The sequence below is a fragment of the Erythrolamprus reginae genome, chromosome 2 (genome assembly GCF_031021105.1).
Source record: "Erythrolamprus reginae isolate rEryReg1 chromosome 2, rEryReg1.hap1, whole genome shotgun sequence".
Taxonomy (NCBI): domain Eukaryota; kingdom Metazoa; phylum Chordata; class Lepidosauria; order Squamata; family Dipsadidae; genus Erythrolamprus; species Erythrolamprus reginae.
In genome coordinates, this window is record NC_091951.1 from 342,243,319 (window position 1) to 342,261,462 (window position 18,144).

Below are 18,144 nucleotides of genomic sequence, written 5' to 3' on the forward strand. Positions count from 1 at the left end.
AAGTTACTCAAGACCCACCTATATCGCCAGGCATGGGGGAACTAAGACATCTCCCCCAGGCTTTCTTATATTTTATGTTTGGTATGTATGCGTTGTATGGTTTTTAATTGTTGGTTTTTTTTATATAATTTTTCTTATTAGATTTGTTCCATTGTTATACTGTTTTTTATTACTGTTGTGAGTCGCCCCGAGTCTTCGGAGAGGGGCGGCATACAAATCTAATGAATTTGAATTTAATTGAATTGAAAAGTGGGCTGGAGACGAGCACATAAATGAACTTCCAGTTCATTTGTGGCCTGCTTACAACAGGTTTGCCATCACTACTATAGTTTGTTTTGGGTTTTTTCCTTTTCTGCTCTTCAGAGGAAATGTCACCAGGTATACAGTGGCACATTGTCTCCATGAATCCCTTGAGGGCCTTTTTCATCTTGCCTCATTCTCCTTCTTTTCTTAGCTCACACTTGTCACTGGGAAGGATTTGCCCTCGTGGGGCACGGAAAGGAACTCAGCCCTGCCTCTTGCACCTGCTTCTTCCCTGTGGGTCATTCCCCGTGTAAATAGAATTAAACGTTGGCTTGTTTGAAGGTTTTGTGGGTTTTTTGTTTTTGTCTCAGCTCCTATCCATCAAAGATTGTATTTAATGGTTGTTGTTTTTTCTCCCATGTCTCAAGTCCTTGCTCTTGTTTCCACCCATTCCATTCTCAGGCAGTTTTGGGTTTGTGTTCACATTCAAATTGAGCGATTGTTATTATTATTTTTTATTATTTTTTATTAGATTTGTATGCCGCCCCTCTCCATAGACTCAGGGCGGCTTACAACAATGATAAAAACAATATATAATGACAAATCCAATAGTTAGAATCTAAAATAACAATAATACATTTAAAAAGCCTAAAAAACATTATTATTATTATTATTATTATTATTATTAATTAATTAATTAATGTCGTTTGGCGGGCCTCAGGGAAAGAGCCTTCTCTGTGGCGGCCCTGGCCCTCTGGAACCAACTGCCCCCACCCTCCCTGTCTTTCGTAAACTACTCAAGACTCATTTATACCGCCAGGCATGGGTGAGTTGAGATAGCCCTTCCCCCTAGGCCATTACAAGTTATGCATGGTATGTTTGGTTTTTTATAATAAGGGTTTTTTAGTTGTTTTTATTAATTGGATTGTTCATGTTGTTTTTATTATTGTTGTTAGCCGCCCCGAGTCTACAGAGAGGGCCGGCATACAAATCCAATAAATTATTATTGTTGTTGTTGTTGTGTGCTGCCCTTCTCCGAAGAGTCGGGGTGGCTTTTTGGTCCAATCCACAACAAAAAAGAGGGAATGTGAAAAATAAAATAAATGAAATGTTTGCCACCTTGAGTTAATAATAAAAATAGTAAAAATGGGGAAATTATAAAAATTAAATAAGTAAATTAAATAAATACAATTTCCCTGTGGCTTAAAAGCTCATGCAGATTGTTAGGATATTTAAGAATCACGTCAGCCTCCATCAAAAGGGCTTCCCTGATGTTAAACAGAAGAAATGCCCCCGAATGAATAATCTGTGTACTAATATTCGTTTGATTGAAAATAGCTTTTTAATGGCAAAACAAACTGTAGTAAAATAATGTAGTAATAGGAAAGTGAACACAAGAACAAGGGGACACAATCTGAAGTTAGTTGGGGGAAAGATCAAAAGCAAGATGAGAAAATATTATTTTACTGAAAGAGTAGTAGATCCTTGGAACAAACTTCCAGCAGACGTGGTAGATAAATCCACAGTAACTGAATTTAAACATGCCTGGGATAAACATATATCCATCCTAAGATAAAATACAGAAAATAGTATAAGGGCAGACTAGATGGACCATGAGGTCTTTTTCTGCCGTCAGACTTCTATGTTTCTATGTTCTATGTGAAATTATAAAATAAAAATATTTCAATGGCAATCTGTTTGTCATCTTTTTTCCCTTTATTTTTCTTTATTTTGATTTTTCCAAAATGCTGTGAGCCATCCAAAATAGTTAGTAATTTGAGTAGCATAAAAGCTTAATAAGTTAATTGTTCTGTCGGGCTCTCTGGTAGAATCCTCCCAAAAATTCACAGGTACAAATTTCAGACACACACACGTTTGAAAATTCAAAACAAGGTTCTTTATACCGAAAATTCACTTAAACTAAGCCCTCTTTTGGTATAGCAAAGAGCACTCGTCTCCAAACAAACTGGTAATTTGTACAAGTCCCTTATCAGTTCTGTGATACTTAGCTTGCAGCTGTGAGGCCATTCACAGTCCTTCTTTTTTCACAAAGTGAAACACACTTTGCTCTGGTTTAGTTTCAAAGCGGGGAAAAATCAGCACACAAAAAGTCAAAGTCAGTAAAGCAGTCACGAAACACAACAATCAGATAACCCTCCACAATGGCCAAACCCACAGGCTGCTATTTATAGCAGCCTCACTAATTACCACAGCCCCACCCAACCACAGGTGGCCTCACTTTCTTTGATAATAATCTCTCAGTTGTTGCTGCCTATGCATCGCTCTCCTCATGCGTGGCTGTATCATTAACTCTTGTTCTGAATCCAAGGAGGAGCTAGATAATTGATCTCCTTCTGAGCTGTCTGCCACACTCTCCTCTTCCCTGTCACTCATGTCTTCTTGGTCAGAGGAGCCTTCATCAGCACATTCCACCAAGGGCAAAACAGGCCTGTAGCATGTGGATGTCTCCCCCACATCCACAGTCCTTGGGGCAGGAGCTGGGGCAGAGCTAACCACAACAGTTAATATTAATAATTATTATGCGTGGGTACTCTATGACTGGTGGAAACCTAGTCTGAACCAAGGACCTAAGAATGACTAAAATAGCATCTAGGATTATAGTCCATTCCAAGCAAGGTGGGTTTTTGTAAATTAGAGTTGTTCGTGTTCAGATAAATTAAATATGTCCAGATATCAAGGAAGTCCTTTAGCTATTACTCTGAGAGTTCCAATCATGATTGGTATAACAATAAGCATTCAACTTCAAACTTTCAGTCCCGATACTTTTATCTTTTTTTCGAATTGTTTTTCCTCGACCCTAGCACCACCTAGTAGGGAAGCACCTATGACTTCTTTTCAGTAGCCATTATCGCAGGCACATTATGAACAAGACTCCTGTCTGATTGGATCTTAAAAGCCCCATAACCCACTCATTTCCCCAAATCTTCTCAACTGGATCGTCCCATAGTTCTTGCTACACTTCTAATCCGAATCTCTGGCAAGTTTTCAGTGAATAATTTAGCAAATCAAGTTGCGATGTTCCTGAGAGTCAAGTGTGTGAAATTTTGTTGTAGCCACTGATCGCGTGAACATTTCTTTCATCCTTTTTACTAACAAAGACGACATTTGCTGTTTTTTATTCATGCCGAACCTTTAGCTTAATGCAGTCAATCAGCAGAGCTTGTTCTTTTAGCCACTAAAATAAAACCTTCAGTTTGGTTCTTTAACACTACTCAACCAAATGAATGTTTTTGTTTCTGTGACCATCACTCAGACGTCCACCTGGCGGTGGGGTGTGGATCCTTTCACTGCCGGTTTGCTCAGGGTCACGCGGGTCTATCTATCTATCTATCTATCTATCTCTACATGGGGCTACCTTTGAAAAGTGTTCGGAAATTTCACATCGTGCAGAATGCAGCTGCGAGAGCAATCATGGGCTTTCCCAAAAATGCCCATGTTACACCAACACTCCGCAGTCTGCATTGGTTGCCGATCAGTTTCCGGTCACAATTCAAAGTGTTGTTTATGACCTATAAAGCCCTTCATGGCACCGGACCAGATTACCTCAGGGACCGCCTTCTGCTGCACGAATCCCAGCGACCAGTTAGGTCCCACAGAGTGGGTCTTCTCCGGGTCCCGTCAACCAAACAATGTCGCTTGGCGGGATCCAGGGGAAGAGCCTTCTCTGTGGCGGCCCCGGCCTTCTGGAACCAACTCCCCCCAGAGATTAGAATTGCCCCCACCCTCCTTGCCTTTCGTAAGCTGCTTAAAACCCACCTCTGTCGCCAGGCATGGGGGAATTGAGATCCTCTTTCCCCCTAGGCCTTTAAAACTTTATGCATGGTATGTCTGTATGTATGATTGGTTTTTACATAATGGGTTTTAACTGTTTTTAATATTGGATTGTTACTGTTGTTAGCCGCCCCGAGTCTGCAGAGAGGGCGGCATACAAATCCAATTAATAATAATAATAATAATAATAATAATAATAATAATAATATCTATTTATTAGATTTGTTTGACGCCCCTCTCCGCAGACTCGGGGCGGAGTCTTCTACTCAACACATTGGTTTTCATGTTTTATTCATCCTTACGTTCTATATTCGGCCTTAATCTTTTTGTTTCTGGGAGCTTTCCTTGATTGATTTCCTTCAGAAAGGCTTCCTGGCTTTTCTTAATGTAGCCACTACTTGTTTAATTAATTTGGCCATTAATTTTAACGTAGTCAAATTAGTATTAATATGCAGTGATTAAAAGTAACGCTTCGTGGAGAGAAGTACATTATGAAGACAGAAGAAATTCAAGAAATAACATTAAAATGGCTTCTGTATAATTATTTGCCTGTAAAGAATTATTTTTGAGGAGCCTTCCTGACAGTTTTATTTTCTAAAAGATGTACAGTGATACCTCGTCTTACAAACGCCTCGTCTTACAAACTTTTCAAGAGACAAACCCAGGGTTTAAGATTTTTTTGCCTCTTCTTACAAACTATTTTCACCTTACAAACCCACCGCCGCCGCTGGGATGCCCCACCTCTGGACTTCCGTTGCCAGCAAAGCACCCGTTTTTGCGCTGCTGGGATTCCCCTGAGGCTCCCCCCCATGGGAAACCCCACCTCCGGACTTCCGTGTTTTTGTGATGCTGCAGGGGAATCGCAAAAACACAGAAGTCCGGTGGTGGGGTTTCGAGGACTTCCGTGTTTTTGCGATGCTGCGATTTCACTGATGCTCCCTTCGCTGGGAAACCCCACCTCTGGACTTCCGTTGCCAGCGAAGCGCTCGTTTTTGTGATGCTGGGATTCCCCTGCAGCATCGCAAAAACACAGAAGTCCAGAGGTGGGGTTTCCCATGGAGAGGACCCTCAGGGCAATCCCAGCAGCGCAAAAATTGGCGCTTCGGCTGGCAAAAGGGGTGAATTTTGGGCTTGCACGCATTAATTGCTTTTTCATTGATTCCTATGGAAAACATTGTTTCATCTTACAAACCTTTCACCTTAAGAACCTCGTTCCGGAACCAATTAAGTTTGTAAGACAAGGTATCACTGTATCTCTGTTTTATTTGTACAAACCACAAGTGAGTAACTTGTTTAGGTGGGCCAGGAAGCTGCTCAAGATACCTTCAGCTTATGATTTTGCAAACCTGATGTTGTATTTATTCCCAGAAGCACCAATTTTTGCAGAGAATAGGGGTGACAATCTCTGAAGTTACTTGCCTTGACAAAGAAAGGACTTCTGTTGGATTTAGCTTGAACATATTGTGAATCATAGGGACCATAAAAGTAAATGTGCTGTCATTAAGTAATCTCATTACTCACTGTGGAGAGTTTTGCCAAAACCTGGAAGTAAATGCCGGTTTTCAGCTAAAACATCATAAATGTATTTATTTCTGCCGCCCTTCTTGAAGCAACTCAGGGTGGCGTACAACATTATAAATGCAACAATATATAAAGGAAACCTAAATTACTTTAAAAGAATTATACAAATTACTAAATGTGTTAAAAACTCCACATTCATCCAATTCAATCATTCATAATATTGGCCGGAAACAATCTCATCATTCATGGCCCCCATGCCCGCTGGCAGAAGTGGGTCTTCAGAGCTTTACAAAAGACCAGGAGGGAGGGGGCGGTACGTATGTCCGGAGGGAGTTCGTTCCAGAGGGCCGGGACTGCCACATAGAAGGCTCTTCCCCTAGGTCCCACCAGACAAACATTGCCTGGCCAATGGGACCTGGAGAAGGCTGACTCTGTGGGACCTAACCGGCCACTGGGATGCATGAGGAGGTAGTCTGGTCCTAAGATATGTAGGGCTTTTTAGATTGTCATGTGACTACAAGATGCTGCAAACAAAGTGCAGTCCTGTGACCACAGGGAGTAGTGGCCATTGCAACTTCAGAAATGTCATAACTACCTTTTTTTTGGGGGGGGGGTAAATCTATTCTAAAATTGAAAGATTGCTAATGTCAGACTGAAGACATCAATGACTTGGAGACTTTGGCCTGCCACACTTTATGCTTTAGAAAGTATTCTGCCTGTAGGAACTTGGGAGGGGCTGTTGCAGGAGGGATGTGGAAATGTAGCCATAACAAATTCCTTCTAGATTCTCCATGCTAACGACGGAGACATTCGTCACGCGGGTTTAGCTCGCTGTCCTAGCCAAGCCCACATGACTACTGTCTCCGTCCTACGCATGAGAAGTGGCGGGACCCAGGAGAAGAGCCTTCTCTGTGGCGGCCCCGACCCTCTGGAACCAGCTCCCTCCAGATATCAGAGTTGCCCCCACCCTCCTTGCCTTTCGCAAGCTCCTTAAAACCCACCTCTGTCGTCAGGCATGGGGGAATTGAAATTTTTTCCCTTCCCCCTAGGCTTATAGAATTTATACATGGTATGCTTGTTGGTATGATTGATCTCTTAAATTGGGGTTTTTTAGATTATTTTTTAATATTAGATTTGTTACATTGTTTTCTTTATTGTTGTTAGCTGCCCCGAGTCTTCAGAGAGGGGCAGCATACAAATCTAATAAATAAATAAATATAAATAAATAAATAAATTCAGGCGAGTATCCAACGCCTATTCTCAAGGTCATCCTTTTTTCAGTACCTGCAGCTAAGCTGATGGGAGTAACAGACACATTGACAGAAGATGACTGGTCAACGTGATGAACTGGGTGTGGGAGCAAGGGAACAATCAGTTATTAATTGTGGACTATCTGTAACTTAGAAGATGATTTTTTTAATGGCTAAAAAATAAAATAAAATAATTAAAATGTTTAATTTCTGTTTGTTTGTTTCTGTCTGTTTGCTGCAGGTTGCAAAATAAAGGCCCTGAGAGCCAAAACCAATACGTACATCAAGACCCCTGTGCGTGGAGAAGAGCCCGTTTTCGTGGTCACCGGCCGCAAAGAAGATGTCGCCATGGCCAAAAGGGAAATTCTTTCTGCTGCTGAGCACTTCTCCATGATAAGAGCTTCGCGCAACAAGAATGGCCCCGCTCTGGGAGGGCTGCCTTGTAACCCCAACCTACCAGGCCAGACTACAGTCCAGGTCAGGGTGCCTTACCGTGTCGTCGGGCTGGTGGTTGGCCCCAAAGGCGCTACGATCAAAAGAATTCAGCAGCAAACCCATACCTACATAGTTACTCCCAGTAGAGACAAAGAGCCAGTTTTTGAGGTAACCGGCATGCCGGAAAACGTAGACCGGGCCCGGGAAGAGATAGAGATGCACATCGCCATGCGCACTGGAAACTACATTGAGCTCAACGAAGAAAACGATTTCCATTACAACGGTACAGATGTCAGTTTTGAAGGAGGAAACCTTGGATCTGCCTGGCTTACTTCCCACCCAGTCCCACCTCCCAGTCGCACCCGGATGGTTTCCAATTACAGAAACGACAGCTCCAGTTCCCTAGGAAGCGGTTCCACTGACTCCTACTTTGGTAGCAATAGGTTGGCTGACTTCAGCCCAACCAGTCCATTCAGCACTGGCAATTTTTGGTTTGGAGAGACCTTACCTTCCGTAGGGGCGGAGGATCTGGCTGTCGACTCTCCCGCCTACGATTCCTTGCCAACCCCTTCTCAGACCATCTGGACACCTTTCGAACCCGTCAACCCACTCTCCAGTTTTGGTAGCGAACCTGCTAGTAATGTGAAATCTCCGCGGAAAGGGAGCCAGCCATCCACCCCTCGCTTGTCGCCCACGTTTCCCGAGACTTTGGAACATCCCCTCGCCCGCAGAGTGAGAAGCGACCCCCCCAGCACCGTCAACCAGGTTGGCCTTCCCATCTATATCCCCGCCTTTTCCAACGGTACCAACAGCTACTCTTCTTCCAACGGTGGCTCCACATCTAGTTCCCCTCCGGAGTTAAGACGGAAGCACGACTGCGTGATCTGTTTTGAGAACGAAGTAATCGCTGCCCTGGTCCCATGTGGCCACAACCTTTTCTGCATGGAGTGTGCCAACAAGATCTGTGAAAAAGAAGCACCATCGTGTCCAGTTTGCCAGACAGCTGTTACTCAGGCGATTCAAATTCACTCTTAAATATATAGAGATATTATATATGGACTTTTTAAACTCTTAATGGCTTGGATGTAATGGTACCCCCTAAGTAAACTTATAATGAACTCAGATTGTTATTGGGATTTCTTGAGATTAGGCTAACAGTTTGTTTGAAAAGCATGTACCTCTTTTCCAAAAACAAAACAAAACAAAAAGGCTTGTTCAGTTAACCTTATAGGCCTAATATTCCTCCATTTTGGTTGCAGCTGTGGTACCTCTAGTAAAGTCCTAGAAGGAAGCCGTGGTGTTGTTGGGAGGTCTTAGGGCCTTAGATCGTTTTTTTCGGAGCAGGGAGCGTACAGTGAGCATTTGCAGCCTGTCCAGATCTTGACAAAGTGTTTCTAATAACGGCAGTGAAAGCGAAATCTCGCGTAGCCCGAAAGTAAGAACCCTTATGGGGGGGGAGGGGGGGAGAAAGGGTGCAAAGGATCATGAATGTTTCAAAATAACTTCCAGTGCTGCCTTCTTTACACTGCCAGTTTTTCCAGAGCAGGTTCCCCCCCCCCCCTTCTTTACACAACAATAACAGGCTTCGTTTACCTAACTTTGCAAATAATTTTACCACCCGTCGATTGGTTTCCTGCCATTCGAGCGAGTAGTCGCCTAGCGGGAAGGTTGTTGGGGTTTTTTTTAATTTAACCGGATCATGGTTCGCGGAGAACCAACCGAAGGGGCGAGCGAGGATGACCCTTTTCTCATCCAGTATGCAATTTGAGGCATCCTTAATCTAATCGGGAATGTGTTGTGGGTCTTCCATTGCTGGAGCCTGGAAAAAAAGCCTTCTTTGTTTCAAATCATTGCCAAGGGACACGGGAGCTCCAGCCCCGGACATGGAGGAAGGGGGAGCAGGAAATGCGCCCCATTTTTGTAGCGGTTTAGTTATTTATTGGCGGGGAGCGTCTTAAGATAACGCTCTTCGCATGTGAATTGCTACTAGCTTCCATTGGACGGAAAGCTTCCCTCTGTGCCCTCGGTGTCCCATCACACAAGATGCAATTCATGCTGTGAATTGTCATGTTGTGGCGTGTCCGTAGGGGGTCCCCCTTCCCCACGCAGAGGAGGGGAGGGCGAGAGAGGTTTGCATCCCGCGTGCCTAGAATGACGATGCTGACATTCCATTGGCTCACGTGATCAAGATGTTCTTAAATTAACTGTTTTAGGGAATATCAAGAGTATATAAGAAAATGTGAATCATGTTTATGTTACAACCACACTTGCACATTATGTGAAACTTGTCTTTTTGGGTTGTTTTTTTAAAAAATCATACGGGGAGGGAGGAGAAGGAGTTAACATCCACATTTTTGTAAAATTCAATGATAAATAGCAGTGTCTGAGACCCAGCCAAACGGTTTGTTTCATTTCAAAACTATATTTCCCTCTATCAAGGGGGAAAAAAAAACCTGTATTGATTTCTTTAATGTACATTTCAGCCTATGGATGTTTCTCCTTACGGCACTTCAGCATTTTCCCAAATTTCTGTTGGTGTTTTTAAAAGAACACTCAAATGTTCTGATGGTTTTTATTTTTCTTCCTCCTCCTCCTCCCTCTTCCTCTTTCTCCTTTAAAAAAAAAACCCTTCTCTATCTGTCCTTCCTCTTATTCCCTCTCTTTTTTTGAGCAATATCTTCCCAAGACGAAATAATTTTTCTCAGAATAGCAAATTCTACGTGTATTGAACTAGTGAATATACAGAAATCTTTATTTTTTATTTTCCACTTGAAAGAGTTACATTTCGTATAAAAAAAAAGTTTACAGATAACGGTTTTTATTTTATGATTTTTTTTCAGTATAAAAGTTGCCTTGATGGCATATAATATTATTATTATATTATGAGATGCATAACTTTAACGCTAATAGCTCGTAGAATAGTTAAATGTCAGTATTGAAATCTTACTCTTTAGCCGAGTCTTGTAGATATGAACAATCCCATTTACCAAGCATGTATTTTGTATATTGTTGCATTGTACACTGCAGCTAATAAGCCAAGGATACAACATTAGATGCGTGTACCGTTTCTATAAACCACAGACTTCAGAATGACAAAGCTCTCAATATGGTTTAGTATTTGCTAATTTTACTACACTCTTTTTGTTATGTATATGTAGAAAGGTCATAGGGATTATAAATTCAATTTGAGTAAAGTTTTAAAAAAAGCATATATTTTATGATAAAGGGCCTTTAACTTATGATGGCCAAAGCACTGATATTATATATTTGCTGTAAAGAAAATTATAAGAGTTTTATTTTTCTGATATTAAAAAAGTTACTTAATAAAGACTTGTTTCCATTAACTCGAATGTTTTCTTGATGTTGCACTTTTCATGGCGGGTCAGCGAAGTTTTATATTTGAAATAGTATCTAGATCACCACATTTACTAAGATGTTACAACATGGGATATTTAGGTAATTGAGGGATCGGAAATCAGAGAATCTAAAGTAAAAAAGACAAAACAAAATTAGAAGGTAAACGTAAAGACTATTTTCTGGTGAACAATGGAGTGGGACTACAAGAATTAGTAGTCCCATTGGGATTGGGCAGTATATAAATCAAATTAAATTAAATTAAGAATAGCTTCATTCTATCTGGATGAAAGAAAATATAAATTAATCTAGAAATTTAACGAGAATATTTCATGGTAGAAGGCTAACGTTACAGGCAAAGTAGAGGGAGAAAAATACTATGGGCTATGTCTATGAAGATTCTCAGTCATTCCAGGTCATGATTGTCCCAAAGTTGCTTTTTTGAAAGACAACTGGACTTTGGTTTTATTCTTGTAGATGTTTCACTTTTCATCCAAGAAGCTTCTTCAGTTCTGAAGATGTCTTCAAGGAAAACTAAAGTCCAGCTGTCTTTTGAAAAAGCAACTTTGGGACCTTGTGGGAAATGGTTCTAGCTGATTTAAAAGATTATTCCAATGTGGCTGGAAGGGACAACTGATGAGGGTACAGTGGGTTGCTACCGGTACAGTAGAGGATGGCGCATTGGTAGCACAATATGCGTTGTGTGAACAGCTTTAGTTCTCTTGCACGCAAGAGATTTTGGCAATTTTTTGCTTTTAAACATGCGCGGAAGCAAAAAAAATTGAAATCGCATGCATCCCCTCGTGAGATTTCAGCCCGTTTTTGCATCCTGCGCATGCGCAGAAGCAAAACACTGGGACATGCACACGTGCAAGATAGCAAGCGTGCGCAACACACCGATCGTGGCAGTAATGTCAATCCACCCCTGGTACAATGGAATCAAAATGAAAGAATGTAATTGCTCGGTAGCACATAGATCTGGCATAGGCAATTATTATTATTATTATTATTATTATTATTATTATTATTATTATTTATTAGATTTGTATGCCGCCCCTCTCCGTAGACTCGGGGCAGCTCACAACAGTGATAAAAACAATACATAATGACAAATCTAATAATTAGAATCTAAAATAACAATAGTACATTTAAAAAGTCTAAAAAGCAAGGAACCCCAATATAAAAAACATACATACAGTCATATCATGCACAAAAACTACATAGGCGGGGGAGATGTCTCAATTCCCCCACTCTTGACGACAGAGGTGGGTTTTAAGGAGTTTACGAAAGGCAAGGAGGGTGGGGGCAGTTCTAATCTCTGGAGGGAGCTGATTCCAAAGGGTCGGAGCCGCCACAGAGAAGGCTCTTCCCCTAGGTCCCGCCAGACATTGTTTAGTCGACGGGGCCCGGAGAAGACCAACTCTGTGGGACCTAACTGGCCGCTGGGATTCGTGCGGCAGAAGGCGGTCTCGCAGATATGAAGAAATTTGGACTGTTGTGGAACATCAAACCAATAGCTCCCATCTGGGCTTTGCTCACGCACCCGCAAGGCCATGTTTTAATCAAGGTGCCGGTGGGTGACTAAACTTGGGGTCCCCACACATGATGATTGCCCCTGCCATCTCCTCAAGTTGCTCCAGGCAAGGTGTGAGCTGTGCACAGGGTCAAAAACAGCCCTTTCTCTTACATTTCCCCCAGCCATCAAGTCAACTGAAGGAGCACATGATAATTGCACAGACCTGGGCCAAATTCACCTTCTGCTCTTGCAACATGCTTCTCTACATTTGATTTCTAATTTTCAATTAACCTCACGTAGGCCAGACTAGGACAGACAAAAGAATGAGATGTGAGCCAAAGGCCATAAAACGCCCAGGTCTGGTACTGAATATGTTTGAAGAATATAACAAGTAATTGAGGACCTAATGACACACGGAACCAAAATGCAAGTTCCATTTTCAGTATGTTTGTTTTGAGGTAGCAACGCTTAACCGGACAATTTAAGATGAATTGCAAGTCTGCAATTCAGTGGTGATAAATCTTTGGGCTCAGTGTGTCAAAAATCGGGAAAATATCTAATTTGACTTGGCTGGCATGTCACTTCCCCAACCCCACCCCACCCCCCCTCCAAAAGAAAAATAATTACAATGGTACCTCTGCTAACGAACTTAATTTGTTCTGTGACCAGGTTCTTAAATAGAAAAGTTTGTAAGAAGCCATTTTTCCCATAGGAATCAATGTAAAAGCAAATAATGTGTGCGATTGGGGGAAACCACAGGGAGGGTGTATGCTTTGCTTCCTTCCAGGAGATTCCTTTATAGGCCCCACCAAGGCTTCTCCCTGCCTTTTCCAACCCTGTTTCCTCCCAGGAGATTCCTAGAGAGACCCCACGGAGACTTCTCCATGCCATTTCTGGCCCTGTTTCCTCCCAGGAGATTCTTAGACCCCACGGAAGCTTCTCCCTGCCTTTTCCGGCCCTGTTTCCTCCCAGGAGATTCCTAGAGAGGCCCCACGGAGACTTCTCCATGCCATTTCTGGCCTTGTTTCCTCCCAGGAGATTCCTAGAGAGACCCCACGGAAGCTTCTCCCTGCCTTTTCCGGCCCTGTTTCCTCCCAGGAGATTCCTAGAGAGGCCCCACGGAGGCTTCTCTCTGCCTTTTCCGGTTACAGTTTCAGAGGCTCAGGTTTGTAAGTGGAAACTGGTTCTTGAGAAGAGGCAAAAAAATCTTGAACACCCGGTTCTTATCTAGAAAAGTTCATAACTAGAGGCGTTTGGAGGAAACAGGGCCTCCACCCTCCCTGTGGTTTCCCCAATCACACGTATTATTTGCTTTTATATTGATTCCTATGGGAAAAATTGCTGCTTCTTACAAACTTTTCTACTTAAGAACCTGGTCTCGGAATGAATTAAGTTTGTAAGTAGAGGTACCACTGTAGTTTCTTTGGTAAATCAAACAGAATAGTTGTCAGGTATTGGTGATCTCTGACATGTCACCTTAGACACGTGTGTCAAAAGTTTGCCATCACTGATGTAGGTGATAAGAGATTTTTCTGAGTTTCGTGTGAGGCTGAAAGTTTGGAAAGCAATATAGATTTATCATGGACCAACCAGATGACACTTTTTAATCAATAGCCCACTCTGCTAGATCTAGTGGAACAGCCAAAAACTACTAAAGAGAAGTGGTGCACCCTGGTTCCAGGTCATGTAGATCCCTAGGTGACAACCAGTATGATGATGACTAGCCCCTGAAGCTACTGGAAACCAGTGCAATTCACATAGTGGTTTCCTGTGTGCACTCTATGGTGTGACCAAACAGTAGTTGCATACGAATTGCGAGCTGGCTGAACCTTTCAAATAGTCTTCAAGGGCAGCCCCACATAGAGTGCATTGTAGCAATTGGGAAGTGACGTGAGTGATGGTCAATAGCATGTCCCAATTGAGCAGTGGTGCATATAATCCCCATTTGGTAGACCAGATAATAAAGATTAGACACATAGAAGATTGACAGGAGAAAAAGACCTCATGGTCCATCTAGTCTGTCCTTATACTGTTTCCTGTATTTTATCTTACAATGGATATATTTGTTCATAATCAGTGACTCTCTGTGCTCTCCTCCCCATGCTGTTCTATGCACGACTCGGAGCGAACCCACCAACTCAAAGACCCCTTATTTTATGATAAAATCAAATTCTTTATGGATAAAAGCACACATAACGAAAAGCAGATTTTGAAATGGCAAGGAAAACAGGCCTTTGATCTTTCCCTCAACTAACCTCAGATTGTGCCCCCTTGTTCTTGGGTTCACTTTCCTATTAAAAACACTTCCCTCCTGAACCTTATTTAACCCTTTCACATATTTAAAGGTTTCGATCATGTCCCCCCTTTTCCTTCTGTCCTCCAGACCAGTGTTTCCCAACCTTTTTTGAGTCGCGGCACATTATTCATATTTTCAAAATCCCGGGGAACACTGAAAGGGGGGGGCGGGGCGGGGGGGAGGGCTAAAGAAAAGTTTGGACAAAAAAACCCTCTCTCTTCCTCCCTTTCGCTCTATTTCTCCCTCTTTCTCTTTTCCTTCCTTCCCTTCTTTCTCTCTCTCCATCCCTCTTTCTTTCTCTCTTTTTTGCTCTCTTTCTCTCTCCCTCCTTCCCTTCCTCTATGTCTTTCTCTCTCCTTTGCTCTCTCTCTCTCTGTCTCTCTTGCTATCTCTTTCTTGCTTTTCTCTCTCTCTTGCTCTCTCTCTCTTTCACTGTCTTGCTATATGTCTCTTTCTCTTTGCCTCTCTTGCTATCTCTCTTTCTTTCTCTTTCTCTCTTTCTCTCTCTCTGTCTCTCTTGCTATGTCTCTCTTTCTTTCTCTTTCTCTCTCTCTCTGTGCCTCTCTTGCTAAGTCTCTCTTTTTCTCTTGCTATGTCTCTCTTTCTTTTTCTCTCTCTCTGCCTCTCTTGCTATGTCTCTCTTTCTCTGCCTCTCTTTCTTGCTCTGTCTCTCTCTCTCTGCCTCTCTTGCTATGTCTCTCTTTCTCTCTCTCTCTTTCTCTGCCTCTCTTTCTTGCTCTGTCTCTTTCTCTGCCTCTCTTGCTATGTCTCTCTTTCTCTCTCTCTCTGCCTCTCTTATATGTCTCTCTTTCTTTCTCTCTCTCAGCTGACTGCAAGCGGGAGCCCTGACGGCGGCAGCTGGACGTGCTGCTGGACACCGTATATGCCAGGCCCGCAGCGCCAGCATGTACGACGTCTAGCAGCACGTCCAACCGCCACCGTCAGGGCTCCCGCTTGCAGTCAGCTGAGAGAGAGAGAGAGAGCGCTCCCTCTCGCCGCCGCCATCTCCCCACGACTGCCTGCGGCCACTGCGGCCGCCCCCGCCCCCCGCTCCCATCGCCAGTGCCCTCCCACCGGGCCACAAAGGAAACTTGCCGTCGACGCAGGAGAAGCTCCAGCTGGGCGGGGCGCTGCCGGTACTTCCGTCTTGGGGCTCCCGCTCGCAGCTGTCAACCGGCTCCTGCTCGATGCCGCGGTTTTCGGCGCTCTCCTGCTGGGTCCCAAAGAAGGAAGGCGGGGAAAAGGCGCGAAGAATAAAGCTCTCCTTCTTCCTGCCTTCCTTCTTTGGCGCCCAGCAGGAGAGCGCCGAAAACCGCGGCATCGAGCAGGAGGCGGAGGACAGCTGCGAGCGGGAGCCCCAGGACGGAAGTACCGGCAGCGCCCCGCCCAGCTGGAGCTTAGCGGCACACCTGGCCATGTCTCGCGGCACACCGGTGTGCCGCGGCACACCGGTTGGGAAACGCTGCTCCAGACTATACAGATTGAGTTCATGAAGTCTTTCCTGGTACGTTTTATTCTTAAGACCTTCCACTATTTTTGTAGCCCGTCTTTGGACCCGTTCAATTTTGTCAATATCTTTTTGTAGGTGAGGTCTCCAGAACTGGACACAGTATTCCAAATGGGGTCTCACCAGCGCTCTATACAGCGAGATTAAAACTGCCTTTATTGTGGTTGTGTACAATCAGAGAATCCTGCTAGTGTAATTGTGCTGTATCCCCCCTGTTCTTTATGTCAAGAACTGGGCTGCCACCTGCTCTTCAAGCAGCAGCTATAAGCAACAGATTGCACACCAACTCCAAGGAGGTGCAACTTAGGGTTAATGATGGAAAGTCACTTGATCCGGGGGATCTAAAACTCACAGCCATTCAGCCTTGGCAAAGTTGAGCAATGCCAGTTCTTTCTCATCCAACCCAGAGCCTCCAGGCACTGAGAAAGTATCTCAGCAGCATCACTTGTTTGGCCCAAGGCCAAGTTGTACATCTGATATCGTCAGCATACTGATATTTAACCCACTGATGATAAATGACCTCCCCCCAACCCTCACTCAGCGGATTCACCTAGAAGTCAGATAAGAATGGGGAAGAGTCAAGCTGTAGTAAAAGTTTAGGACAGGACTTCTCCCTCTATACCAGTAATGGGCTGTTGTCCCCACCAGGGGTGGGGGGGGGACGCAGTGAGGGTAGTAAGTTTATGGCTCTCCGTGCAAGCCAAAAATCAGCTGGCCGACACACACATGCACGTTCGAACTGAGCTAGGGCAACCGTTCCCATGCCAGCAGATATAATAATAATAATAATTTATTGGATTTGTATGCCGCCCCTCTCCGTAGACTCGGGGCGGCTAACAACAATAATAAACACAACATGTACAATCCAATAATAAAAAAACAACTAAAAACCCCTATTATAAAACCAAACATACACACAAACATACCATGCATAACTAGTAATGGCCTAGGGGGAAGAGCTATCTCAACTCCCCCATGCCTGGCGGTATAAATGAGTCTTGAGTAGTTTACGAAAGACAGGGAGGGTGGGGGCAGTTCTAATCTCCAGGGGGAGTTGGTTCCAGAGGGCCGGGGCCACCACAGAGAAGGCTCTTCCCCTGGGGCCCGCCAAACGACATTGTTTAGTCGACGGGACCCGGAGAAGGCTAACTCTGGGACCTTATCGGTCGCTGGCATTCATGCGGTAGCAGGCGGCTCCATGTGCCACCTGTGGCACTCGTGCCATAGGTTCGCCATCACTGGACTGAGATATACCTTTGACTCAGGGGTGGGCAGCAGGCAGGACGGGGTGGAACGCAGTTCCACTGGCAGAAATGAAGATGCATGCTCAGCTCCAGCTGATTGGCGGCTGTCACTTTCTGGATTACTGGTCTTGGCTCGGCTCTCCTTTTTTCCCCTGCTACTACTGCTGCGTCTGCGCTCTTTGCTTTTTTCCTCTTTCCTCCTTCCTGGCCTTGGATGAGCTTCCCTCTCTCCTGCCTGGCTCCCCTCCAGTCTCACGTGGCCACCTCCCGCCTGAGGTGCAAGCAGAAGGCATGGGTGGAAGCGGTGCTGGCAGCATTTATGCTTCTGGCAGCACCTGTTTGCCTAGCTACCCAGCCTGAGGTGGGGGGGGTGACCCAGGAAGGAGAGCGCGGGAAACCAGAAGCAAATTGTCACCCCAGCGAGCGACACTGGTGAGGTTGTAAGTCGAGGACTTAACAGTTCACTTGAACGATGATTGTTCAAGCCACTCCCACCTGGTCACATGGCCTGCAAGCCACTCCTATGCAGTTACATGACCATTAAGCCACACCCACGAAATAAGCCACATCCACAGTGTGGCAGTAAAAATTTTGGCTGCCCGTTATAATAGGGTCCCACAGAGTTGGCCTTCTCCGGGTCCCATCGACTAAACAATGTCGTCTGGCAGGCCCCAGGGGAAGAGCCTTCTCTGTGGCAGCCCCGCCCCCCTTGAATCAACTCACCCCAGAGATTAGAACTGCCCTCACTCTCCTTGTCTTTCGTAAATTGCTTAAGACCCACCTATATCACCAGGCATGGGGGAATTGAGATACCCCCCCCCCAGGCTTATATAGTTTATGTATGGTATGCTTGTGTTGTATGGTTTTAATGATGGGTTTTAGATGTTTTTTAAATATTAGATTTGTTATATTGTTACTATTGTTGTTGTGAGCCGCCCCGAGCCTGCGGAGAGGGGCGGCATACAAATCTAATAAATTATTATTAT

At 44.2% G+C, this 18,144-nt stretch overlaps 1 protein-coding gene across 1 annotated transcript in view; it reads left to right on the forward strand.

Moving 5' to 3' along the window:
* MEX3C (mex-3 RNA binding family member C) overlaps positions 1-10,585 on the forward strand; it is a 69,370-nt gene extending 58,785 nt beyond the window's left edge. Inside the window, 1 exon segment of the mRNA XM_070743550.1 lies at positions 7,048-10,585. Within this exon segment, the coding sequence (XP_070599651.1) occupies positions 7,048-8,276 (1,229 nt within the window). The 3' untranslated portion in view covers positions 8,277-10,585.
* The last annotated feature ends 7,559 nt before the right edge of the window (positions 10,586-18,144 follow it).